The sequence below is a fragment of the Pagrus pagrus genome, assembly GCF_965226575.1.
Source record: "Pagrus pagrus genome assembly, chromosome: 20".
Taxonomy (NCBI): Eukaryota; Metazoa; Chordata; class Actinopteri; order Spariformes; family Sparidae; genus Pagrus; species Pagrus pagrus.
This window is the reverse complement of record NC_140207.1, coordinates 20,412,841-20,440,726: the sequence shown is the minus strand read 5'-3', so window position 1 is coordinate 20,440,726 and position 27,886 is coordinate 20,412,841. Positions and strand designations below refer to the sequence as shown.

At 41.9% G+C, this 27,886-nt stretch overlaps 1 protein-coding gene across 2 annotated transcripts; it reads right to left on the bottom strand.

Annotated features, from left to right (window-relative positions):
* Positions 1-16,727: 16,727 nt before the first annotated feature.
* On the bottom strand, positions 16,728-22,979 carry LOC311249285 (ubiquitin carboxyl-terminal hydrolase 12-like). Of its 2 annotated transcripts, XM_084340208.1 has the most exons (15): positions 22,823-22,979; positions 22,605-22,669; positions 22,057-22,141; positions 21,720-21,789; positions 21,003-21,631; positions 20,729-20,860; positions 20,502-20,625; positions 20,247-20,398; positions 19,958-20,060; positions 19,720-19,796; positions 19,495-19,603; positions 19,325-19,385; positions 19,067-19,224; positions 17,870-18,938; positions 16,728-17,749 (listed from the first exon to the last, which is right to left on the bottom strand). In XM_084340208.1, the coding sequence occupies exons 2-14, from the start codon at positions 22,636-22,638 to the stop codon at positions 18,933-18,935; spliced, it is 1,740 nt and encodes a 579-aa protein (XP_084196334.1). In that variant the 5' UTR covers positions 22,639-22,669; positions 22,823-22,979; the 3' UTR covers positions 16,728-17,749; positions 17,870-18,932. The 2 variants fall into 2 exon arrangements, with proteins under 2 accessions (XP_084196334.1, XP_084196333.1); XM_084340207.1 differs by having other exon boundaries at positions 17,870-19,224.
* Positions 22,980-27,886: the final 4,907 nt, after the last annotated feature.

The window sequence follows — 27,886 nt, the reverse complement described above, 5'->3', positions numbered from 1 at the left end:
GTAACTACCTAATCAATGAAACTGAAGGAAAAAACGCTTTTTTTTTGACTGTCCAGCCAAATGTGATAGAACAGTGGCCATGTGCTTATTGAATATGTATTCTTAAAGTAATTTCCACACCGACGTATTATTTGATCTGTGACCCCAAACATGCTGATACTGCACTTTGCCTTTGTATTATCTAGTAACACAGCTGCACAAACGTATTGTTTGCATGTTTGTTTCAAGTTGAAAGAGATGAGTAATTAAGACATCAGACAACTTTGACACTTTGTGTGTTTTCATATCTTTCATTGAAGATATGAAAAGTTCCGCTTGACTCATCACTCAAGTTTGACCAAAATTGTAGTTACTGCATTTTGGCTGCGTAGGGTAGTAAAATGTGCAGCAGCAGCATTGGCATTAGCAAAAATTTAACACAGCTCAAACACAGCTCTGATATACAGGGCTGATAGCTGAAAGTACGACCAGGAACATGCTCAGTTACAAGCTGAGAGCTGCAGATAGTAAGAATCTCTTGGCCACATGTTTGACATTCATCGTTTGAGTGCAAGGCATGGCTTTAGTTTGAGGGAGCAGATAATTTCAAGCAAGTCAGATAGCTTCAGAATCCACACCAAAAGTTAATTGGGTCTAATCTGTAGTTTCTGTGGTCTCCTGCAGACAAACTAACCCACCAATAGACCCAGGTGAAAACACAACCTCTTTGGCGGAGGTAAACATAGCAACTGCATTCATCAGTATGTCTCAAGACCCTGGTCCTTTGTACCATTTCACTGAGTAGAGTTCTACAAGTTTGCCTGGTATTATTGATTTTAAAAAGGAAAATATTTAACACATCAGCTTGGGTTCCAACAATCTCCTCTCAAAGTATGTCAATTTTGAATTGTAAAAAGACCTTGAAAGCCCTTCAGGCTCAGACTGACATGAATGTAGGAACCCTGATAAAAAGACACTGGCAACTCTTAAAGACCTTTAAATAACTTAGCCTAAGAGATCATCTATTTGCAAAGAAAGACACAATTTCTCATGGATGCATTTCAGCAAGTATGAACACAATGAATGCAGAAGCCCCAAGAACTCTTGTCCTCTCTCTACAAAGCGCCGTCAAACTACAGTAGTAGCCACCAGCACTTAAAGCTGAATCTGCAAATATGACTGTGCTCATCACTGCATTAAATATGCAATGAGAAACATCCGCTGGGACTTGTACTGTCTACGTAATGATATGACTGAATAAACTAGGGCAGAGAACGGGTCTATTTAGAAGTTCAGCAAGCAGCCCATGAAATCAAACTTCGGTGTGCTCACCAGCTTCTTGGCAAGAGATTGACACATGATGAGTGAGGCAGCGCCCTGATAAGTGAGGCTGGCATTTGTTGGGAAACATTTGGCCACTGCTTCCCAATAGCTGAATTAAACACTGGCTGGGAATCAAACTCAAGGCAATCCACAAAGAGACGACCACTTTCCCCACCTGTTCCCTCAATGAATTCATGCGCCTTTCAAAGGAATACAAATCAAAGGGACTGCATCGCAACGGAATGATGTTATCAAAGGATGAGGACAATGCGGTAGCTGAAGGGAACTAGGAGAAATTGTAGTGTGCGGTTCTTTAGCATGAAAAACATAGAGTAAACCGGAATGATTACGCTGGAAGATCAGCCCTTTCTACCGTATTTTCCTTCAGATGAAAGACTCATAGCTGTTTTATCACAAACACACACATTTGACTTCGTACTCCACCTTCACAGTCCAACTGCATATCAAACATTCCCCCCGCTTTGCTGTAATTTCTTTCAGATGATTTTCTTCTCTCCCTTTCCTTCCATTCCATCTTTCTAAATGCCGGGGAAATGAAAACAGAGGTTAGGAACCCGGTGATTGAATTGTTCCTCATTCATGCTGTCTTCCCATGTAAATACGGAGCCAGTGAGTGTAAACTGAATTCTGCAGCTGGTCGTCACAGAGCGCTCACATGGAGATGTGGGATTCCGTTGGGATACCACACAATTCTGCACTCGTTCCTGTCCCATTTTCCTGCCATTCAAACACAAACACACCTCATCTGAACAGTCCTTAACAGGAACAGGATCTTATGGTTGGTATTGTGATTTTCTTTTTTTCTCCTTTTCTTTCTTTTGTTTTTTACAGCTCTCAATCTGTCGACACAAAGTGGAATGTAGGTGACGTTTTAACACCATTATGAATTCTTTTGTTTGTTTCTGGATTCCCTGTTTTTTTTCGACATGTTATAGTCTAGTTAAAATATAGATCTAGGTTAAATGCTGAAAGAAGTAATCAGCATTGCATATGTTGATTACAGATATGAAGATAGCAAACAGCTCCTTCATAATGACCTCCCCTGGGCCTCTGCATGGTTATCCGGCAGTGTGCTAATGGGGTTAGTCCCAGTCCTCTGTGGATTTCTTACCACCATCTATGAAACCACATAAGCATTATCAGAGTAAACACTGAACATTTGCATATTCATCATTACAAACATGACCTAAAATAGCCTGGTACTACTCAAACATCGGGATGAAAGTTTTAAGATCCTTGAACATCAGAGAGTTTGTAAAGAAAAAAGAAAGGAGTCCACACAACAATGCTGCACATGTAATGGTATTATTCCGTTATCTGCAGATAGCATGCCAGCCTTAAAGAGAAATCCCTAAAGAGAAAACTTGTTTTTGCAGTTTTGACCGTTCATGTTGATAATAATGACACAAAATTCTCCAGTTTTAAGGTCCATTCTGTACGATTCAGTAACAATCTAGTGGTGAGGTTTCAGATCGGCACCAACCTCATCACATACAGATACTGACACATTTTACTCGGATGACACGCTCAACCCTGCCTTACAGTGACATTTTAACATGCTCTGAATTGTGAGAAAATCAGCTGCCTGCTGTGGCAGTGAGAATGAACCAAAACGGTAAGGCTGCAACTCTTAAAAACCAAAACACTAACCTGCAAGATATTAAAAGAGGAAGAGGGGAACCGCATAACTGAATCACTTTATGAATCACAGTCATTTGACGAATTGTTATTCTAAAAATAATGGTCAGTGCAGCTCTAACATCCCTGTGCATATCTGAGGCACAGCCACGTTGTCAGAACATTCAGAGGCCTACACATTTACATTTCAGCTCCTCCTGCATTCCCGCCAACCTCTCTGCTTGTCCCTTTGTCCTCTCTACATGGGGAAAGCTATCCTGACAGTATGAGATAAGCATCGACCAAACACTCCGAAACACAAGCAAGAGGTAAGAGAGGAAGAGAGTTTTTGCCGAGCACACAGACTTCCCTTGCAGCCATGTCTTGTTTGTACACTGGGGAGGTGGCAGGATCTCATGTTTCACCGGCTCTTGTCGCGTAGCCTCGCTGCTACACAGTCTGCTGCTGTCATCCCTGTATACCCAGTTGTAAAGAACAGCACGCAATGTGCGGTTGCACTGCTTTGCATCTTTCTGGTGAAGGTTTGTGCTGCTATAAACAAGGAAAAGAAGGGAATAAATCAGACCGGCAGAGTCAGGCGTGGGATCTGCTTTTCCCTGGTTATTTCATGCCCCATTCTTTGTCTGAGAACCTTCTCCTCTCTCTCAGCCTCTCAACTGATGTAACATGACTCCTGGCTGATGTCTATCACAATCCTCATTACACCTCTGTTGTCCTCTCCCACATAAGAGATTCTCTGTCTCAGGTGGTCCTTGTTCCCCTCCCTCTCCCCCTCCATTCCTCTGTACCGCCTCCAGTTTACACCGAAAGCCTCTCCCATAAAAAAGATGAGCTCACATGGATTTAAAAAGGTCAGGCTTCTAGTATTGTGATGGTACCAGAATTCTGACTTGTTACCTATAGCATCATAGCAGATTTAGCACAGCTGGGTTGAAATGACACAATCTATGGTTATAGCAGAAGTGACTAAAGTGATTTGTTTGCAAGGAATGTAAGAAATCGGGAGTTGTAAGAAGAATGTCTGTCGTGACAAAGAAAGTGATGGCTCCTGGAGACTAAAGTAGTGCTACACTGTTTGATTCATAATTGATGTCTCTGACGTGTGTTGCAAAAAATTCCACAGCAGCGAGCACTTAAGATACTAACCACAGTAAGATGACATCAGAGTAACACGTTCACTCATTGACCCACAGGCCTCAAAAGAAAAAATGAAGGCTGTAAGTGCCCCATGCAACAAGAAAAAACACACACAAATTGTGCCTGCTCAAAAAAGGCACAATCGCACAACTTAATCCACAAGGACGTTCATTCTTCAAACTCTGCAAACTTGACGGAATCATCGCAATTGAAGACACGCTCTCCACAGCAATCAAAGACTTCTCCCAGAAGTTTGAGTGGTCTGTGATGATGATTAGTTGACCATGTCGCAGAGCCGAGGAGTGGATGCAGATGTGGCTAATTCCACTGGTGTATGGAACGCTGATTGTGTTGCACCAAGTGCTAGCAGCTAATCAATACAGTTAGCATTGCAAGCCCTCGTTTCTGCGTTTGAAAGCTTGGCACCTGTGACTGCAGCCCCGCGCTAATTTCGGTTTGATTATCATCAGAGCTCATCTGTTTCCCTGCATTCCAAAAACTCTCGAATTAGACGGCTTGGATGATGTTAAATAGAAGTATACAGCAGTGTACTGTCTACAGCAAGTATTCTTGGTGAATTGAGGATTTATTTCCACCAAACAAGAGGTGATTGTGGAAAAAGAAAAACCATGGTCTTTTTAGTGATTTTTTTGATGTACGAGGAATTAACAAAGCAGATAAGCTCGTCTTAGTTCAGTTAAAGAGAGAAACTTGAATTTAGACAGTGTATGGTTTTGGGGCCTCCTTGTAGCTCAGTTGGCACAGAGGCTGTGGCAGCTTGAAGCCAACCTGTGGCCCTTCGCTGCATGTCACCCAACATCTCCTTCAAACACTGTCTTGCCAAATAAGCCGAGCCGAAACTACTATCGGACTACCACTCCTTGGGGCACGAGGTGGTTCAATAAGACAGCATGGGCTGGGGCTAGTAGACACCTCTGCAGCACAGTTCACATTTTTAACATAATGTCAACACTTGTTTCTTCACATTCTGTTGATAATGTTAGATCAATTTTTCAAATCTTCTAAAATTATGGTTATATCTTACAAATTGTTCCTTTGTAATGCTGTTCCAGTCAATGTACTATTTCAAGGTCATACCGAGAAACCTGAGGTTGCAACTTTGCAGATATGTCATTGCTACAATATGTTGTTCTCTTCATATTCATATTCATATTCATGGTTATTTTACCATTAATGACATTGTTATTGAAAGACCCATTGTGAATTTGGAAAAGGCATAGGCATATCACTTGAATAGCAAAATAAGTACCTCTTTATCATGAACACGGGTCTGTACAGTAATGTATAGCCAGCACCCGTTTTCTATGTGAACGCAGTGCTCGCGGCTATCATTTCCCAGCCTTTGTTTCTCCCTCTTTTGAAGCAGGAGACGAGCCAGAGAATGACTCCATTAATGCAGAACCTATTTCTTCCAAATCAAAAGAAACACCCCTCGCAATGTAATGACAGCCGTCCTCCTTGCCCCTGGTGCTTTTCTTTTACTCATCACAGGAAAGGAGGTCATGAAGGTTGTACAGTAGGGTATGGTGTAAAGTCAATAGTGTTGTGGGGATGTTTCCTGTGACTGACAGAGCAGAAGTACTTGCTTACTGTATTGTGACGCTGAGCTAACCATCATAGATGATGAGCCCATCATCATACTTGCAGCGCTCCTCACATTGGTCACGGAGCCTTTTGTATTTTGTATTTGTATTGACAATTTAGTCATTGTCAATACAAACTGTTTCAAACCGAATGTGGCTCACTATTGGTACAAAAACAACGTTTTTGTGTATAGACTGGTAAATTTAATTACTTTTCCTCTTATTTGCTGCAGCCTTGCTTGTGTTTAGGTATTGTCTGTATGCTTTTACATGCCATTCTTATTATTAATGATTCTTCTGTCTGACATCCTAAGGGCCACTCAACGGGCCTTCAGAGATTGTTTGCTTCTGGTATTTTTGGCAAGATTCTCTGTCTACATTGAGCAGTTTATTTTTTGAGGAACTGTTTAATTTTAAGTCATTTGCTGTATTTTCAAATGATGTAAACAAAACAAAGATTTAAGGGCCACATGACACGAACTTAACCCCTGTACTACTAAATTATGTTCTATATTTAGTCCCCCTTTGCAGATGGTCACCTGTTGTGGGAGTCTGTGCTCAAACCCCTGATGGTTAGCCGCTGTGGCTGGAGTCCTAATTGAGCCAGTGCGGAAATATCGTTAGCCAGCATCATAATGATGCTAATTGTTTGCTTCGACCCAGGAAAAGTGCATCATGGGCATAATGTGATAATAGGAAGCTCTAATGTCACGCCCAATGGGAGAGCACCTGCTTATTACACACTCAAAGCTATATTTAGTCACAGTATGTACTAGCATAAATTAACCACACACACACATATATATATATATATATATATATATATATATATATATAGATAGATAAATAGATAGATAGATAGATGCCATTCATGCTTCAGGGAATACCTGTGCACTGTTTTGTGCATTGCGGTTTGTACAGAGGAGAGGAGTTTGTAGGAGGGGAGAAGACAGGAGAGGAGAAAGAGAATGGGGGGTTGTGGAGGAGGGTAAGGCCAGGTCACCTTTCATATTCTCAGCGTGAGTCCTGCAGAAGTCATCAGCCACAACAATAGAATTTCTGCTCTATTTGCCTGGCATATTTTTCCATCTGGCTTCTGAAGTGTGCCACCCTCAGTCCACTGTTGAAAACAGTGCCCCAGACTAACCACTGTTAGAAATGCAAATGCAATAGTGGAACATTGGACATCGGACACATACAACAGCTTTGTAAAAAGTACACAAAAAGTCATGCTTTTGTAAAAGTAAATGTATCAAGTTAAAATATTAATTTGGTAAAAGTGGAAATCATGCATAAGAATAATATTTGAGTGAAAGCCTTTTAAATATCTAAAATGAAAGTAACAAAGGAATAAAAATTACAGTATTTGTCTCCAGAGTGAGGTAAAGTGGAAGTATAGAGTAGCGGAAAATGGAAATACTTATTTGAAGTACAAGTTCCTTAAAACTGTACTCAAGAACATTTACTTGAGTAAATCTTCTTAGTTGAATTCCTTTACTGGCCACCAAGGACACCATGAATGTCAGCTGTGTGAGTGACCAGTGATTTTCAAGCTAGATTCCTCTTTGACGTCTTATTAGGGGCGTAAATATGGACTGTGCAAGCGGTTTGGTTGCTCTGGGGCCCACTGGATTACTTCCTTTATCCAAGTTGAAAAAACACACCTGTTTTCAAAGAAGAATTCCCAACATTAAATTGAACATTAAACAGTGAACTTATAATATTTGCCATATACGCTCTTGAAAAGGCAAACCCATCTCTGTCATGGTTTTCCTTTTCGAGCTCATTTGGCTAAAACACATTGTTAGTAAAATATATATGCATATACGTCTAATGGTGTGTGTGTGTGTTTGTGCTTTATAACTAATAGGCTTAACTATCGTGCACTGGGGCCCATCATAATAGCGTGCATTGGGGTATGTTGTAACCTGCATTTTATCCAATACATTTCAAGATGTGGAAACATCAATATTGAGTCTGGCATGGTTGGAAACCATTGGAGGCAAGGGGTGCGTGCAGCAGTGAGAAATGAAAATATCATTATTAAAATAATTCCAATTGTGTCACGGTTTATCTTACTGCAATCATGTCTCATTGCTCTCCAACAATTAAACAGCTTTGGGAAAACTGAGCTGCAATGATGAATCCAAACAAAACACTTGGCAAACTACTGTAATGGCCCAGTCCTCCAACTGAAAGCCCGGTATATGGGAACTCTCCTTAAATGGGTGGGAGTGCTCTCATCTCCCCTCTCTTTCCTCCTTCCATTGGTTGCTTTGCTAGTCCGCTCTGTCTCCTATTAGCAGTCCATGAGAGTGGGAGGAAGAAGGAATGTTTTCTGGCACGGAGGTCCTTTTGTTGTCTTGGTGACTGCTGCTCAGCCGTCTCAGGAAAAACTTAGGGCCCTAGTACATCATCACCTTGACTCTGTGGCAGTCACAAGGTTCTGATCATGTTCTTTATAGAGCGTCATTCTGTTCTGCAAACATGACCCAGAACAACGTACCACAGCGGCCATTTACACCAGAAAATATGGTTCCTGGCAATCGTCCAGCACCTCAACGTTCAGCACAAATGTTCCTGTGCTGCCGTGCTGCCGAGTTATTTAAGTGGAGATTGTTTTTATATGTGTGCTCGCTGGCTTTGAAGTGCCTGCTCTGTATGCTTTAAATATGGCTGTGTTTTCCTCCAAGACAAAGCCCTCCTCTAATTTCTGCGGCTGTGTGCAATTCTGGCTGACAGCCTTCAGATTTACATAGTGAAGGGGCCCACCTGCTCTGTGTTTGTCAAGCGGAGAGAGACGGATACAGTGTCTTTGTTTAAGATCGGAGATTTGATTAGAAGATTACTAATTCATCTTTACAGAGCCTGGGTTACTTGAGGGCTTCATGTTTTGGGATTTATAAAGATCCTGAATTGCAGATCCTGTGTTGATGTAAGTAGATAGCCTTATGTAAATAAAGCTATCTGTAAAAGCTACAGTTGACTTCTCAGGATAATGATTCAAGGAAGCACAAGACAAACATTGTAATAAGTTTCCAATAAACATGCTGCAAGTTATGGAAACGTCTCCATTAACTCTGGAATGTGCACAATTTGCTTCTCCAGTGTCTCCTTTGAATATACAAAGAGCTGTTATTACTCCAGTGTGAGCTCCTTATTCATTGTTTTGCGTCTTAATTTCTCTTAGAATTTCCACACCAACAAATGCTCACCCGCATGCATGTGAAAAGCACGCACTTAAACACACACTGAGTTCCTCTGGCATTATGAAACACATCCTGGGAGGCTTAGTGACTGAGGACGTGTTATGTAGATCATTTTCTCATTTCTCCTTTTGATGAAAGCTTGTTTTGAGAGCCCCCGACCCCTCTCTGAACACTGAAACTAAAGTGACTAGAATGAAGATGCTCAACGGGATATCCTAGCTGTCAAGGCGATATTACACTCCCTGAATTGTTTCTGGGACCATTGTTAAATTGAATTACACTGCATCTGAATAATCAACATCATCTGCATACAAATACATATTTAGATTATGCAGGGACTTAATAACCAAAGTTTATCTATCTCTCACTGTCGCAGTATGAGCAGAAATGGCCCCAGTTATCAACACTGATGCAGTCCATTGCCACCAAACCGGGTTTTGAACTATATTCAAAGTCAAAGTATCGAAATAATCTCCTCCACTGTGAGCTGACCTATTCTCAATAGCATGAGGAAACCAATTCATTCCTGCTTCCCAGATATGTGATGTGACTCTGGCAGGGGTGGACAGGAATGAACGGAGTGATAAGGAAAGTCCAGACCCTGTCGCCCACTGCCCGTCGCAGAGAGGCAGACGTGTGACAGATCATAAAATTAACAGGCTGCTCTTTTTTTTTTGACATAGCGAATCTCTGCACAAACAGAACTGCTGCCCAGAGATAGCAGGCAAGGCAATCACCAAGAGAGACCAGCGGGGGGCTGGGGGAAAGGGGGTAGAAGATATGAGGGAAGAGCGGGTGGAAAGATGAGCCACATATTCTGCTAAGAAGATGTAGTGTTTCTTGAAATTTTAAATAACTGCCAATGCTTGTTGCTATATCATTATGAAGTAAATGTTGATTGCACAATATGATGACAATAGAATAATGACATCCTCTGCATTTAGATCGGTTCCATATATACCATTTTTTGTCTGCTACCAGCCACAAAGTCTGATACCATTTCTATCCGCTTTCATGATTCCATTACAGACTAAATGAATTAATAATCTCTTGTTTTGTCTTGTTGTTGGTAGTTACAACTCTGAGGAAAACAGAAAATGATCCAATGTATCTTCAGGACAGTGGCGCCGATAATAAAACCACTTGGAAAGGCTAGTTTCCACGTTAAGCTAAAGCAAAATGCTGGTTTGTGCTACAAGACAACAACTATCAAACATTTTTTTCCATTTGAAACACATTTGTGTTAGACTTGCAACTAGCAGCCTTTATATGTTCCCAAATAAGCAGCAGTTTCCAGCAGATGGTCAACATTGAACATGAGGCTATGCAGAAGTAAAAAGTACATTTTTTGCCACTGCAATTCATCAGTGATTAATATGTTGGTTAGTTTTTCCATCAGATTTCCCAGAGCCCGAGATAATATCTCGATATTGCTTGTTTTGTCCGCACAACAATTTCATTTCCAAATATATTAAGATAAAACAGCATATCATCACATTTGAGAGACTGGATCAGGCAAGTGTGCAGTCGTTTTGTTTCTTAAATAAGTCATTTACATTGAAGTATTTGTGTAGCTCAAAGGGAATATGATATAACTGGCACTCTGCTTGTGGAGGTCATGACCCGGTTACTCAAGATAATCCAAAGACCTTGTTGTCAGCAGTTTCATACAGGAACTGTTTTCTTTCCGTTTCATTGCACAGAACAACAGTGACCACATTGATTTTACCAATCACACTGGACATTTTACAAGAAAATGTTAATGATGCTTTGTATATCCGTAGTATTCTGTATTAAGTTACTGATTATTTCCTACTGCTCCAGCTTCACATTACAAGCATTTAACTGGTGAAACACGCACACATCTGCTTACTGAGAAACCACTGTGAGCAGAAATGACTAGTGAAGATTGCTCTTTCAAACACCATGCAACCATAGGTGCCATCCCAGAGATATAATTTAATGATAACCATCAGCCACGTCTCCCCTCCCCAGCCCTCTGAGCTGCCCTCCAGGACGACCAACAGGCTTTACCTATGGCCATCTCTGCTCTGGCTGATAACCTCTCACAAAGCAGGGTGCCGGTTTCACCAGTGGCCAAAGCGTGTTTTATGCTTGGATGGACCCAATGTTTTGGGAATTGTATTGACTCTGCTGCTGATCTGAGTAAGGAGAAAAAATGAAATAAGGTGACAGTGGGGAGATGTATAAACCTGCCTTCAGTGATGGAAGGTGTGATTGCCAGGACTGGTGAGGCGGCCTGGTTTGGGCTCCAGGGTGTACAACCTGTATATGCCTTTGCTCCCTACACCTGTGAAATGTCAATTCTGCCCTTTTTGCTCAGTACAAATGTTATTATTTTCATCACATACAGTACAGTACAAGTCCCGCTTGGCTGTCTGTCACTCTCCTCCCTCAATCTTTTTCTGTCATCCTTGTTCTTATCTAGCTCCTGGCTTTCGAGAACATCCAATTTTTATATCACCCAGTGTCTGTCAATGTAAGTGCTACTGTAAGTAAGTCTTTTTTTTTTGTTTCTCTCTCCATGGTGTGGCAAATTAAGTTCCAGTTTAATGTGTTAAGTCTGTTAAACCTAATCTTATGAATCTTTTCAAATATTTTAGGTGCTTAATAAAAGCCTAAACAAAAGTGGATTGCACAATACACTTAACCATTCTGTGATGCATACTGCAGCTTCACATCAGAGCTCACCATTGTCAAGGCAGTTTGTTATTGGTCAACAGACTTCATCAAAGTTGAACACAAAGTGAAGAATTTGGAGTGGATTTACCTTGCCCTACAAGTTAATCGACTTGCCACACAGCTGGATTGTGAGATCATGTGATCGCATGAATCCATCTTGTCAGGCTTCAAGCTATGCTCATTAGGCCGTGCAACAGTGGTGCGGACCAATCCCTGTCCTATGAGGAACGACTGGAAACTACGGACGTTGTTCATGTGTCGAGACCTGCAAGAGAGGCAACTGTTTGTTTGGAAACAAGTATTGCTCCTCAGAAGGTTGGCATAACTACTACAGCATCAGTTCATAGGAAGTGGAAAGTATATTTCATTGAAAAAAATATGTTATTGTTATTATAATGTCCCAGAATCATCATTTCAACTTAACTGAAATAGTAATAATAAATAATGGAAAATAATGGAAACTGCATCTGGAGCAAACTGTTGTGATTGAGTAGCCTTTGTATTGGACTCTCAAACAGGAGACTGGAGATTGAATACCGTCTGGAACATGAAGTTATTTTGTTCACTTATTATTTTCTGTCACTGTTTGGTAAGGTTTAGGAAAAGATGGTTTGGGTTAAAATACATTCTTTCACAATGTTAAACAAATGTGCGTATCCAAGTTGCTAAGCTATGACAATACAAATATGTGACTGGTGAGTTTCAATGATGCTACTGGAACAACGTTAATTACGACTCTAATAATAATAACAGTTTCTATATGATTTAATCTGTCACTTTGAGTTTGTTAAAAGCCAAGGGGCTGTGTTTTGTATTAACTGAAAGCGTGAGAGGAAAGATGTGATTTTTGACGGGCTCCCAAGTTGCAGGATACATTATTTGATCACTCTTGTGACTTGTTAGTCAAACGAACAGTCGAAGACTCCACTCAGGTTTCTGGCTGCAGATTTGATTTTTGCAGATAGACTGTTGTGATTTATTTTCATTTAGCTGGATAAAGTTTTGGAGGATCCAACATTTTATTTCTTGGAAACAAGATATCAGATATTTAACAAAACATAGTTCTGTGTGTCATTAATATAACAATGAAAATGAATGTTGTCTTTGTGGATAATCTGATGAAGTATGCATGCAATGTATTTAGAACAAATGGGGGCCAAGGATACAACCTTGGCCAACACCACAAAACATACCAGAAGATACCGTATGACACACCTCACAATGTATAATGTTTATTACGTACATCTGTTAATGCTGTATACATACCACATACACTATACACACATTTATACAGTCATAGACTTTTAGATCACTATTGCAGCAAATCAAAATCACATTACTTCAGCATCCTAGATTAGTGTCAACCTACAACTTGGATCATGGTACAAATTGTTTTGCATATCGATCTAGCAGTTGTTTTAAGATTATCATACGTTTGAGGTAAATGACGGCACTTCAATGTCTTATTGTTATTGCATGCTATTGTTCCACAGTTGGTGTGTTTTTCATCCATTATCTGTGTCTGCACAGCTTTTCTTTTCTCTGCTTGTACCATTAGCACGCTCCATTGTGGATCCTTTCATCCTTTCATGTGTTTGCAAAGTTTAACCAAATGTCAGAATTGGAGCCAGTGTGGTATTGGTAACATTATTTAAAACACCTGAATGGGAAAAAGAGTTTTATGTCCAAACGATGATGCTAAGAAGTCCACTGCATGTATGCTACATGTATGCAGTTATACGTTGTGTTTATAACACATGCGTGCATTGTAGTTACAACACATACGCATCACTGCGTGACGACAGTTATACGTATGTGTTATAAACACAACAACAAATAGACAAAAAGGTTAGCATTCCCAAGACAGACTTTTGTGCTTGCGTGTTCGGTCCATCTCCCCTCTGCTACGGCAGCGGAGCTGATACGTTTCACTCTAGTCTAGGTGTGTACCTCCACTGGCTCCACTGCAGCTCCGGTAGTCCGGACCCTTCCATAGCAGATACGCAAGGCTTCTATTTCTGCCGGATGCTGGAGCACGGTGCATCAATTCAGACGGATTCAGCAAAGGGCAGACAGGAAGTCACACGCTGAAAAAACAACATAACATCCAGTCAGTTTTCATAATAAAACACTCCGTGTTGACGCCAGCACTAAAATCTCAAAAAAGAGACAAATCAAAGCACTTCTTCTAATCCTTAGGTTGGGAACACTAACCTTTTGACGGGTTTGTTGTTGTATAACATAACGTTTATCTGCATACATGTAACATACATGTAACAGGTACAATTCTACCCCTAAATTCCACCAGATCTGTAATTATAGCAGGAACTCCTCGGTCTCACAAATCCAGCTGTCCGGCAGTGCTGCACCGTGCTGCACTCAAAACGTAGCAAAACCGTAGCGGAGCCGTTCCGCAACGTGTACGCAACCAGTGGAATTCCGAGTAAGGTCTCGCTGCAGCCTGTAGGACACGGCCAGAGGGCCAAACGGCCAGGTGCTGTCACGTGACAACGTAGCTGCCGCGTGATGACGTAGTGCTGTCACGTGACGACGTAAAGATGGCGGACACGGTAGATTTAGGTGATTTAGATGATAGAGAGAGTAAATAAGTAATGAATGAATTACTATTAAATATATTTATTGAATTAACAATTACTTCGGTAAACGTTCCGGTACATTTTGACGACGCATTGCGATGTAATGGAGAGAACGTGGTGCCGGAAATATTTTTTTTCAAAATAAAAGTCATCCTCGGTCATTGCATCTTGTTGCACTTTCATATGCATTTTTGTAGTTTACTTGCCACACCCACTGACCCGCTGACGTCAATCGCGCGGGAGTGCTTCTCCACTGTGCGCCAAAATGACAACAGAAGGGCAAAATGTGGGCACTATGCACTCTTTCTCTGGAGGAGATAATGGCATGATAATTTATTTTTTTCCCTTTTCAATTCATTAAGTTTGTATGTTTTTTCTCTTTTTTTGCTCTATCTGACACCACACCGAATAATTGACCGTGCTTATTGGTTTGTTTGTTTGTTTGTTTGTTTCTATGGGAGAATAATCATTAATAATTAAATGTCTACCCCAAATAATGCAGTCATGAGTCATAATGAAATATGTTTTATTATGAAATGTTTAGCCTATTCATGTCACAGTTCCAAATAACATATGAGGCTTTGCAGATGTCCCACAAGTCCAGTAAGTTATGCAAAATTGTTGAGTTATGCTACAATTGTGGTGGACAAAGAAAGGATAACAATTATACTGGTGTCAAAAATACAACAAACATGTAAATGAAAGTGCAAGCAGATGCAATGACCGAGGATTACTTTTATTTTGAAAAAAAAAAATCATCGGATACCTCCGGCACCACGTTCTCTCCATTACATCGCAATGCGTCCTCAAAATGTACCGGAACGTTTACCGAAGTTCCAATAATTGTTAATTCAATAAATATATTTAATAGTAATTCATTCATTACTTATTTACTCTCTCTATCATCTAAATCACCTAAATCTACCGTGTCCACCATCTTTACGTCGTCACGTGACAGCACTACGTCATCACGCGGCAGCTACGTTGTCACGTGACAGCACCTGGCCGTTTGGCCCTCTGGCCGTGTCCTACAGGCTGCAGCGAGACATTATAGGGAATTCCCGGGTAGGCCTCATGATTATTGACTTGAACTTATATTATTATTCCACTTCAATGTGTTAATGTTTTTGCACGCTGTTGTTCAACATTTGGTGTGTTTGTCATCCATTATCTGTGTCTGCACAGCTTTTCCTTTCTCTGCTTGTACCATTAGCGAGCTCCATTGGAGACTTACTGACTTCCTCCGTGTTATACTAACACCTTATCTGGATGCACTACTGGAGGAGAGTGTATATTTTGTGAATAGATGGCCTTTAGTTGACTGAAAGGAAGTGTTTTCCTTGTCTGGGCTAGTCTAGACTCATAACTCATAATACCGTACTATCTATTTTTAAATCGTTTTCTAGCTGTTAGGAAGGTGTATGAAGGCTAGCTGAGGTCCTACAATATTCATCGAGTAGTGCAACTTTTCTCAGGAACCACTTTTACTTCTTAGGAACAAGAAGGCCATATGTTCTAGGTAACTCAGTCGCCATGATAAATGTTTACAGTTCATGCTTTTGCAAACCACCGCTACTTTCACATTTGTACATGTTTTCTCAAAATGTGTGATCATTTTCACATTACATGTATAGGTACAGGTATACCTGGCTGTGAAGCCAGTGACTACAGTGCGAGACTACATTATATATTAGTGTGACACCGATGGATATTTTCAAGGAGTCCTCAGCCCAATTTTCAGCCATGATTGCGGTGTCAAAAACCATATGTTTTTGAAGGGAAGTCAGGACGTATTTTAAGCCAAACATGATCTTTTCCCAACTCTAACCAAGTGTTTTTGTGCCAGAAGGAGCAATTAAGAGGAGTTTGTTTGGTGAACTGCTGTCAAGAATGAAACACCAACCTCAAGACTTGGGATGGATTTGTCCTTAGATGTTGTTAACGTGCTGTGAAAGCACACAGCTCGTCACTTTTTGATGTGAATTAACTCTTCTGAAACATCCCCTGTGATGTCACAGCTGGAGAGGTGCAAATGTTTTTTAGTGGAAATGTACCCAAAATGCTTCATGGACATACAGAAGTGTCCCTTCTCCTCGAAGGTTTTCCTATAAAGTTATTTAAATGTTTTTTTCTTTTTTATTACACTGTACTATTTTTGATGTTGCGCTTCATTTGAATGTACCCACTGCTTCTTAACTTATTATCTTTGGTGTTTTTTATGATTTTAATCATCCATTGATGAATTGAAGTTTATTTCTCTTGTATAACTTTGTATTTTATTGTTGTGTTTCTGTGTTTGTTGTGAAGCACTTTGTACCGCTGCTTTCGGTAAGTGCCACACAAATAAACTTATTATTGTAATCATTATCATTATTATTAGAAATCTTTCCATTCCAATAGTTTGGTTGCCAACACATTACTGTCCAAACAGTGCCACAGTCTGTTTGTTGGCTGACGTTCAAACAAGCAACACTTCATCATGATGGAGATGTTACAACACAAATGCTTCTAAAAACTCAGTTTGAAAGATTTTATTTGTCATGAGTTCAGTCAACATCCAAAGCTTTAAGGGAATAGTTCACTCTAGAACGAAATTCAGTCATTATCGACTCACCCTCATGCTGATGAGAAGATCAACAGAACTCGCGATAGAGACACACCGGTATTTACATCCAGCTATGAGCGACCGAGCGACACACAAACACAAGAGGGATCTGCCTGCACTAGTGATTTGAAACTTTGAAACTCACAGCAGGATGTAAATACCGGTGTGTATCTATCGCGAGTTCTGTTGATCTTGTCTGGCGCGGCTTCCGTAGTGCAAGCGGCTGTGAGAGCGTGCCTCCAGGGTACTCCCGCGGGTCTCCAGCTGCACTTTGAGGAATAAGAAACTACACCGGACTTCTCATCAGCATGAGGGTGAGTCGATAGTGACTGAATTTCGTTCTAGAGTAAACTATCCCTTTAATTAAACTGAATAACAGTTTTTAAAAGCTCCCATTTGATATGAAAGAAACATACACTGCCGAGTCTGCAGGTACTGTAATAATTTATACTGATTCGGCTACACTTAGAATTAGACCAAATGGATACAAAAAATCTGCAGTTTGAAAGGATTCATGTTTAATCAATCAGTCAATTGTTGAAGCGCCAATTCAAACCAAATTTTTTTCAAAAATTTCCAATGTTTTCCAAATTGATCGGGTCTATACCATACTCCTGGATCCAATTTATTTACAGGGACCCAACATTTCCCCCATGAGCAAGCACTGAGCAACAGTGGCGAGAAAAAACTGCCTTCTAATAGGCAGAAATCTCGGAGCAGAACCGGACTCAATGGTGGGCGGCCATCTGCCTCGACCGGTTGGGTTGAGAGAGAAAGAGAGAGACAGAGAGAGAGAGAGAGAGAGAGAAGGAGGGAGGGAGGGAAGAAGAGAGGGAGGGGGAAGACACAGTGGGAGAGATGGAGACAAGAATGTTCCTTCTCAGCCGGTGGCGTAGACAACTGGTCCCAATCTGACCTCCTCTCTGGTGTATCCTGCAACACATCAACATAATTGTCACGGCGCTACTGTGGCAGTTGGGTGTTTTTTTGTTTTGTTTTTTTTGTTGTGTTCTGTTCTCCCTATCTGCGTTTCCCCCCTCCTTTTTCCCTCACCTGCTCCTTTTCCTGTGTGGGTGGCGGCAGTGGCTGACACCTGGCAGTGGCTGTCTGTCGGCGGCCGGGCCGACACCTGGCAGTGGTTCTCCGTCGGCTGTTCCTGCTCCTCGGTCTGAGGTCTCGCCAAGTCCTGTACCTGCCCCTCGGTCGGAGATCTGGCCGAGTCCTGCCCCTCGGTCGGAGATCCGGCCAAGTCCTGCCCTTCGGTCTGAGATCTGGCCTAGTCCTGCTCCTCAGTTGGAGATCCGGCCGAGTCCTGCCCCTCGGTCGGAGGTCCGGCTGAGTCCTGGTCCTGCCAGTGGATCTCCAGCCAGTGTTTCAGAGAGTGTTACAGAGAGAGAGAGAGAGAGAGAGAGAAAGAGAAGGAGGGAGAGAGGGGGGGGGAAGACACAGTGGGAGAGATGGGGACAAGGATGTTCCTTCTCAGCCAGTAGCGTAGACAACTGATCCCAATCTGGGTGTGGCGGCAGTGGCTGACACCAGCCAGTGTTTCTCCGTCGGCGGAGGGTTTCTGTCTTCGCCGCCGTCATCCTGAGGGTTTCAGCCTTTGCCGCCAGCCTCCAGTTGGTCCCAGCCTTTGCCTTCAATGGTTGGCGGCCATCTGCTTCGACCGGTAGGGTTGAGAGAGAGAGAGAGAGAGAAGTAGGGAGGGAAGGAGGAAGGGAAGGAGAGAGGGAGGGGAAAGACACAGTGGGAGAAATGGGGACAAGGATGTTCCTTCTCAGCCAGCTTTGAGACAACTGGTCCCAATCTGGGTGTGGTGGCAGTGGCTGACACCTGGCAGTGGTTCTCCATCGGCTGTCCTGGCCCTCGGTCGGAGGTCCGGCCGAGTCCTGGCCCTCGGTCGGAGGTCCGGCCGAGTCCTGCCCCTCGGTCGGAGGTCCGGCCGAGTCCTGCCCCTCGGTCGGAGATCCGGCCGAGTCCTGCCCCTCGGTCGGAGGTCCGGCCGAGTCCTGGTCCTGCCGGTGGTTCCCCAGCCAGTGTTTCTCCGTCAGCGTCATGGCCGACCAGCCCCAGACTGTCTCCCGGCCTCTTGGTCTCTCCCTCCCCAAACTGACTTTTAATCCTGAATAGAATAGAATAGGAAACACAATAAGTTCAGTGTCTGTGGATTTCTGAATCCATCTTCTCAGTTGGGTAATCAGTCTGCGGTACTACCATTTCCGCAAGTGGTCATGTGCACGGCTCACTTACGTGTCTTTTGTAAAACAGGATGTAGGAGGAGCTTCGGCGCTTTGCACACACAGAGTGACCGGTTGTTTCAGTGACCACTGCGTCATTGTAGGTGAACCAGCGGTCGTTCAGGTCCTCCTGTCCCACATCTATATCCACACCATCACAGATGTAGTGTCCTAACAGGAGAAGAATCATTGTTAATTTGGGCTGTCACAGGACTCAGTGGACAGTATGTATGTTAACTGACAGTTTGAGTCAAATAATAGATTATCTTACCACTTTTTGCTGAGTGTCCGAGATGACTGATGGTGCTAACCAAACTGTAGCAGGCACCGCCCTGAGAAGGAGCACAGGTAATCACAGTTAGTACACACACATTTTTCACATGTTCAAGCACATCAGCACCATGAGTTGGCCTGCAATTAGGTCATTCAGTTTTTCCTTACCTCCCTGGAGGACACCACCAGGTCCCTCATGAGGTCCACGGGGTCACTGACCTTTCTGAGCTTGAACGTTGGAGTGAACCTGAAACGTTTCAGGTGCAAGACCAGCACTCTGCAGATAGAAAGAAGATGTAAGGGCACCAGGTGACGGAGAAAAACAGATAAAATATTGTGTTACTAATAATTGGACAGAAAGTTAGGCTTTGTGATGGATGTGATCTCACTCACCTTGGCAGGTTCACAAATGACATGCTGTTGCGTGACACGGTGCCGCCGCACTCACACTTACACTCCAACTCTGTCTCCTGCAGAACAGCACAGAACAAACATGCTTAACTTCTATACTGGATTAACATGACATTAAAACAACCAGATATCCCTACACAAGCAGTGGTTCTGGGATTGACATGTGTTTAATACATGATATTATCACAGTTTATCAGTGGGCAGGAAAAGTGTTTCTTACCTTGAGGTAATTCTCAAGCATTTGTTCAATGGTCCCATTTCCAGGCATGAGGTCCAGGGAGAGGTTGGTAAATTCCTCCTCTGTGGTGGATCCTGCACCACATCTACATCATCAAAAGACAATAGAGTAAAGATACAGCTGCAGACGAAGGCCCGCTGTGGAGGATTTCAATTCAATTAAATGCTGTGACGTAATCCAATATTTAAAGATGAGAGTATTTTTACAGTGTGGTATTCGTACTTTTACTCAAATTAAGAATCTGTGAATGTGTGTGTCTGTGTAGCTGTACCTTTTGCACGTCCTGATGTTCTGCATCTTAAATAGCATGTGATCTTCCACCGGACAGCTGTAGGTTCTGCCCATGCTTGCTGCCTTCATCCTCAGCTGTGTTTCCAAAGACCTCATTTGGTACAGCACAGAAGTGAGGAACTCGTGAGCATCCTGCAGATAGACACACAAACATACAGAGAAGTTTAAACACAGAGTAGAACCCTATCAGGAAGAGGTGAAACAAAAAAACATGACACTACTGTACGTTACGCACCTTCTGGTAGAGATCAGCGAACTCTGGATTCAAGGCAGCGACTGTATTCTTGAATCCAGTGAGGAGGCGTGTTTTGTGACGCGCATCACGGGAGAGGTGAGACTTGCTGATGTCCATAAATGAACTGGAAAGGGAAATAAAAGGGTCAGAGGCATTCTCTTTCTTTGTTGGTGTTGAAGGTACAATTTAATGATAAAATGAGTGGTTGTTTCTTTAGGGTGCTGTACCTCATGATTGCAGTGTTGGGGGTTAAACTCCAAACCGGCTCCTGAAAGCTGATGCTTTTAACAAAGTCCTCTAGTGTCAGGAGGCTCTGCAGGCAAGAGTTCATGTAGCAGATCTGTGTGTGGTTTGGTAACCTGATACACAAACAAAACAAGTCAAACATATCTCATAAACATAATGATTAAATGTACTTTTTTCTCTCTCTGTTTTACTTTTACTCTTTCTTGTGTATGTGTGTGTGTGTGTGTATTTGTGTTTATATGCAGGTGTATTTACCCAAGGCACTCGAACTGCTGATGTCTAAGGGGCTTTGGGACGGAGATTTTAGGTTTTTCATCCTTTTCAGTCACAGGTGGAAGAACTTTCTTGAACAGAGGTACCTTTCCAACTGTAACCTCCATCACCGTGTCTTGGTGAGTGGTGGGGGGGCACCGCTGATGTCCGACGGGCTTTGGGACTGAGATTTTAGGTCCTTCAACCCTTTCAGTCACAGGTGGAAGAACTTTCTTGAACAAAGGTACCTTTCCACCTTTAACCTCTGCCACCGTGTCTTGGTGAGTGGTGGGGGGGCACCACTGATGTCCGACGGGCTTTGGGACTGAGATTTTAGGTCCTTCAACCCTTTCAGTCACAGGTGGAAGAACTTTCTTGAACAGAGGTACCTTTCCACTTTTAACCTCTGCCACCGTGTCTTGGTGAGTGGTGGGGGGGCACCGCTGATGTCTGAAGGGCTTTGGGACTGAGATTTTAGGTCCTTCAACCCTTTCAGTCACAGGTGGAAGAACTTTCTTGAACAAAGGTACCTTTCCACCTTTAACCTCTGCCGCCGTGTCTTGGTGAGGGGAGGGGGGGCACTGCTTCCTTGGGCCCGGACCTTCAAGAGCTGGTGCAACCCTGTTACTTTTCTGTTGTAGTAAAGAAATACTCTGGTCAAATAATGCAAAGACCCACTCTTCCACCTAGAGTGCTGCACTTTATGTCAATCACACATACCTTATGCCACCAGCGAGGCTTCTTACTCTTTTCCTTGGGCTCACTGGTTTTGTCCACCAAGCTGATGACCCTGGTAAAAGAAATGATCAAAGACAAGTTAAGTTATTGTGAAGCAAATAAATTGTGGTATTAATCACTCAATCTGAATGTGCTAGCTGGGAATAAAGGAATGTAATCCTTACCTTGTTTTCTCCTTTTGTTGGTTGTGGGGGAAAGAAAACAAACAATTAGAATTAAAATGTGTCAAATATATTTGATTGCATTCACAACTTAAAAATTCAATATTAATTCCTACAAACTACTCAAATTAATGTAATACACAGCCGTTCACACATACCATGGGCCGACCAAAAAGTCGATTCCAGATGGAGATTTTTTCTTTACTCTTGATGTTGGCAGCAGAAGTGAGTGAGATGGAGACACTGTTGATAAAGAGAAACACAGTTGTTGACTTGAAATGATCTACTAAACTACTAAAAAAAAAAAAAACTGAAGTTGAAATAAGGTCAAGGTCACATTAACAGTAGAGCAATGACATTAATTGTGTAGAATAAATCATTAATCTTCTCGAGCGATCATTTTAAGGAATTGATCACTCCAATCTGCGTTGAATTCAGGATAGTACTGACTAGTTTAAAGGCTTTTTTTGAGAATTTTAATGATGGGTCTGTAGCAAATTTAGTCATGATTCAGGTCTTGTCAAAGCTGTGTTAGCAGAATCTATATATCTGAGACCAACTACAGTCAGTGTCCACGCACATGGTTTTCTTTGAGAACTTTGAGTAAAATCATCTACCAAACACAAAAAGGAAGTTAATCAACCTGACCATGGGGACAAAGAAATAGTCAGGGCAGCAATATGATAGCACAGTTGGATTTCCTTACCTGCTCTGAGAGCTGGGTCTCTTTCTACTCTCATCTGCTACCACATGTGTAACTTGAACAGAATTCTGTAGAAAAATTAACAGGACACAAATTAATGACACATAATGTAAACAGTAGATAATAACTAAACATAAAACAGAGTATTTACTAAATACCGCAAACTGTCAAGTTAAAATAATGTCAATGTCACAATAACTGAAAATGTGAAGAAGACAAACCTTTCCAGAACAGCAGAATAGATGAAACATCTTGGCTGCTCGTCGCGTTAATCGCTATCAAAGTTAAACTTGACTTGACTTGACTTATCCAACGCTGCTATGGTCTCCTTATCCAAACCCGCTCTTGAAATTTCAGCGAATAATCTCTAGGCAACAGAAATTCCGTGGCTTTGATTTGGTTAAAATCTGAGGTCTAAGTTCCAATTGTGGCTCTTACATGTCAAATGATAACAACTTTGTGTGGTAGCATGGTTTAAACTACACATATGTGAAAAAAAATTATAATAAAAATAAAAAATAAAAAAAAGCTTATGTTTATTAATCTTCAGAAAGCCCTATCATTACCTGCTCTATTGGCCACTTATACCAAAAAATCTAAATGGACTCAGTAAATGTAGAAATAAATTTTTAATTATTATTATTATTATTATTATTATTATTGTTATATCTACTCCTTATTTGATGGTTGAGAACACCCAGAACTGACATTTACACTGTTTGTGCATGTGATTTTTCTGATGGGCCAGATGAAACTCACTTTTTCCTCAACTACCTAGATATTATTTATCAGGGTCAAGCATATTTATGGAAGCCCATTTCAGCCACTAAAAAAAAAAAATATCCCAGTGCTAAGTCATAATTATGAGATTTAAAAGTCGAAATTGTGAGATAAAAAGTCATAATGATGAGATAGGACGTGCGCATGCGCTGCAGGAGCGCGCTGTCCTCAGAGGTGCCTTCATCATTATCGCCATCACTGCCATGATGAATAAGGTAGCAAACTTTTAGAGCCTAGGGGACTTTTGTTAACGTTACATTGAATTGTGAAATATTTTAATCAGTCCAAAATTAGCGAAATTATGAGATACTTTCTCACAACAGATTAAGTAGCAGCTTAGACATGATTTATCTTAATCAACTTGACACGGAAATGGATTGTGAGTACATTGAGGACTACTTTAAACGTTGTTTTAACACAGATGAAATACTTAATTTGCTTACGGAAAGAATAAAACCGATGTGACTGAGGTGGCAACCTTCATTGAACAGCACCTAGAAACATCTGGTCAGAGTCATGGTTACCGGTGGATGCACCAAAAATGTTGGTTACATGGAATTGTGACTGACAGAGAAACAGTTTGTATATTGCTACAGCTATTGGATGGTGAAGGTGTTGATCTAACCCTCAGATCAATATCGATGGCTACGACAAGCTTAAGCCATTTAGAATTGCAATCAGCGGATGCATTGATGTTTTTTCCAGAAAGATGATATGGCTTGAAGCTTATATAACAAACAGTGACCCAAAGATCATCGCCGGCTACTTTATGGATGCTGTGATCAATGCTGATGGGTGCCCTGTCAGACTCAGACTGGATTTAGGAACAGAAAATGGCTATATGGCTGAAATGCAGCGGTTTTTGCATTTTCCTGCAAACCAAGCTGGAACAGACAGTGTAATCTTTGGTCCAAGCACTGGAAACCAGCGAATTGAACGATAGTGGCTGATCTTGCAAAGTGACTGTGTCCAGTATTGGATAGGCCTATTTGACAAACTGAGAGTAGATGGCTACTTCTCACACAACTTCTTGGATAAGTCCTTGATCCAGTTTTGCTTTCTTCAAACAATACAGGTACAGTAGTTCACACATTATGAGATAAAGAATGGCTCAATAATATTTTTAAGAGCCACATTATGATCATGTGTAAAAAAGTAATTGCCTGTGTTTGTGCAGAGAAAGATTAATAATTAAGTTATGGTTTTTGGTTATGGTTTTTGGCTAAAATAATGTGGGTTGTGGTATTCCAAGTAGCTCTGCATCAAATATGTAGGCATCACTTAAAGCTATGGTCTATGATTTGAAAGATTTATTATTAATATTAACATCATTTACATGGTGGTTATGACCCAATAGTACCACCCACACAATGTGGAGAGTAAAAGGAACCAAAAAAATCCATTCTCTCTAGTGTCTGTAAAACTGAAAAGAAATTGACCAATAGGAACCATCCGGCCCGGATGGCTCCTATTGGATCAATTTTCCGATCCAATCCTCGCTCACTCTCCTGCTCACGTCTGGTCCCGACCCACTTCCGCATTTGAAACTACAAGCGGACAAGAGGTTTGTTTTGCCCTGAGCAGTTCAGCTGCCTCTGCTCGCCCCACCGACAAAGAGTCAAAGAAAGAAAGTCTGTCACTGAAAAGACACAAAGCGAGATGAGAAACAAAGAGGGCTCAAACCGAATAAACATCGGGTCATCGTTTGAACGGTGGCGAAAGGTCCGTGAAGATATGGACCCGGTGCTGATACAACGGCGTTTCTGTTGAGCAGGTAACCTTCGTCTTTATTGTGGATGTTGTGACACATAACTTTCCTGCCGATGCTGCTGATGACTGTGAAAGCTGCCGTTAGTTTGTTTCTGTGTCATTAGACGGTGTCAAGACAATTTCTGTCTCTGCAGTGTTGTCAACACTTGTTTACTTGTTCAATGGAGACGTTAGCCTCTATGCTAGCATTGTAAGCTAACAACAAGCTAACATTGCTAACATGTTTACACCAAATCAGCCTATTTATTTGCTCGTGGCAGCTAAATGAAGCAGCAAGTAAGATGAATGAAGGGATGGATGAAATCCCAACGCGAAGCGGAGGGGTTTCAGATTTATTTTTGGATTTTTATCTTATTTGTCCGGATTTATTTCTCCATAACAACCTCTCGCCCGGGTCACTACTCAACTGTTTTGCTAACCCTCCTCCCGGTCTTGTCAGTTTGTTTTCAACGAAGCCTTTGCTAAATCAATATGATGGATTATCATATAGGCGTTACGATGTGTGTATTTGTGTGTCTTATCTGTCATAAAAAAGAGATTACGGTTTGCGGACACGTTTGTGTCGCGGTCTGTGTGAGTGTGTGTCCTAGCTGCTGTCTGGTGCTACTCAGACAGCAGCTGGGACACACACAGCTGCTCCGAGACTCACACAGGTTTGTTTTTCAGCCACAATGTGGAAGCGATCGTTGTGATGAAAGCTGACGGGAGCATCTGTTAGTCTCTTGGCCCTCAATACCTTTTAGAAGTGGCTAACTTAGCTGTTGTAACTGATTACGTAGCTGTAAGGTAACGTAGCTGTAGCATGCTAATGACGTTATGCTAGCTTGGCTGTGGAAGTTAGCTGTGGACATTGTAATGACTTACAAGATTTACGTAAGTTTCAACGTGCATTGTTATAACTTTATCTGTGAATCCGACATCGTCACTCCGCATTCAAAGCTGGGCTGTATTTGGTTTCTACCGGCTTGTTGCTCTTGGTGCTTGTTGCGGGACGTATAAAGTTCGTTGAAGAGAGAGAAAAAAAAAAGCTTGTAGCGGAGGGGGTGTGTCGCGGGACTCCGAGGGGAGAGCGATACAAGCTCGGAGGGGAGGGGTGTGTGTGTGGGGGGATGCTTTTTTCAAACCTTTCTCAGATCGTAGACCAGAGCTTTAAGAATGTAAACGTGTAATGAATGGCATGGCATAATAGCGTAACAGCCCCTTTACATTTAAGGTTCTTCCACTTCATATTGGTAGCTGTGAAAATAAAACATTTATTGCACTGCTGCAAATTACGTTTTGCAGGTATTAATATTAGTGTGCCAACCCATCATATTATGATCAGAAGACACATCTCACGGTCAGGACAACTTGACTTAGACAGTTGTCACCAAGCCTAATATTTATGTACACTCTATATTATGTGCCTCCTAGTAAGAACTGAATGAGGTTGTATTGACCTGGAACAACCACAGAGTCCATCAAGTCCACAACTCACGATCACCCCATGGACGTCCCTCCATATTGCATGCTGTCCCTCACCTGTACAGAGGCAGAGAATGCTTGTAGCATGTGGACCTGGAGAAGGTTCAAGTCTGCCTTGAAGAGTGCGCGTTTAAGGAAATCCCATGTGATGAAGACGTGTTCCATACCTGTGTTGACCTGATGTCAGAGTATAATCTGACATTAACAAATGATGTTTGAAACAGTTAATCTGTATATTGAACTCAGGCTCAGTTAAACAATTAACTGGATCTCGATCATTAACAGTGAAGCTGGTTGTTATGTGTGTGTGCTCTGGGGGTTAGATGAATGGCAAATGCTTTCAAGTTTCAAAAAACACAAGTTGTAATTGTACGGAGCCCCTTAAGGTGAGCACGAGAAAGTCACTATTTATTCATTGAAGTGTAGTTACGGTGGACTCGGACTGCATCATGATCAGGACTCACAATGAGGATATCGAGTGTAACGATTCTGTGAGAGCTTTCACTGACTTTATTTACAGGCTTTCATAAATCATACAATCCATATTCGCAGGTGGTGACGATGATCCAGATGATCTGACTGGAGAAGGCAGAGTGTGCGGTGGAGATTGCATTGTCTCCAGTGCGATCTGCGTGCTGTCTCCAGTTCGTGGTGTGCACCTGACAGCACAGTGTGTACACTGCAGCGATTTCACACAAACTACATGAAAACTAAAATCATATTTGATGAACAAGAGGCTATTCATTCTTTAATGCTTTTTGATTTAATCTTGGATTTCTACCATCAATTATGATTACCGGATCAGTTAGTTACCAAAGAGTCCGGCCCTCTCCGCTGCGCTCCAGGACAGGGAATGTGATGATGGCACCGTGCATAAGACAAAGTGTTTGAGGGATTGAGTCAGAGTCAAGACTGTGAACACCAGGACAAAGACCAGTGCAAGCTCCACATTGCATGACACAGATAAAACATGGAACATGTAAACCATATACAGGGTTCGAGTCTGTGACCATAATGGTCGCATACGCAAGCATTTTTTGGAAGTGAGCGAGTACATTTTTTTACCTTTTGCATTCGTGCCTGTACATGATTATTACTGCTTTAGTAACATCGTTAGACATTGCGGATTAAATCAGTAATTATTCTTCACTGGCGCAATTTCTCTGCCTTCCTGCAGAAGTGTATGCCGATGCCAACGTGTCTAGTTCATCCAATCACAGCGTCATATTCGTACCCCTTCCCCTCCCAGTTCCCCTCCCCAGCAGACTCAG

Coding starts and splice junctions, on each gene's coding strand:
- LOC311249285 (XM_084340207.1), bottom strand. CDS start 22,638: ATGAGAGTAGAAAGAGACCCAGCTCTCAGAGCAG. Junction 20,626..20,728: donor CCCAACACTGCAATCATGAG/GTACAGCACCCT, acceptor TTCCCTTTCCAG/TTCATTTATGGACATCAGCA. Junction 19,386..19,494: donor TGGTGGTGTCCTCCAGGGAG/GTAAGGAAAAAC, acceptor GCTCCTTCTCAG/GGCGGTGCCTGCTACAGTTT.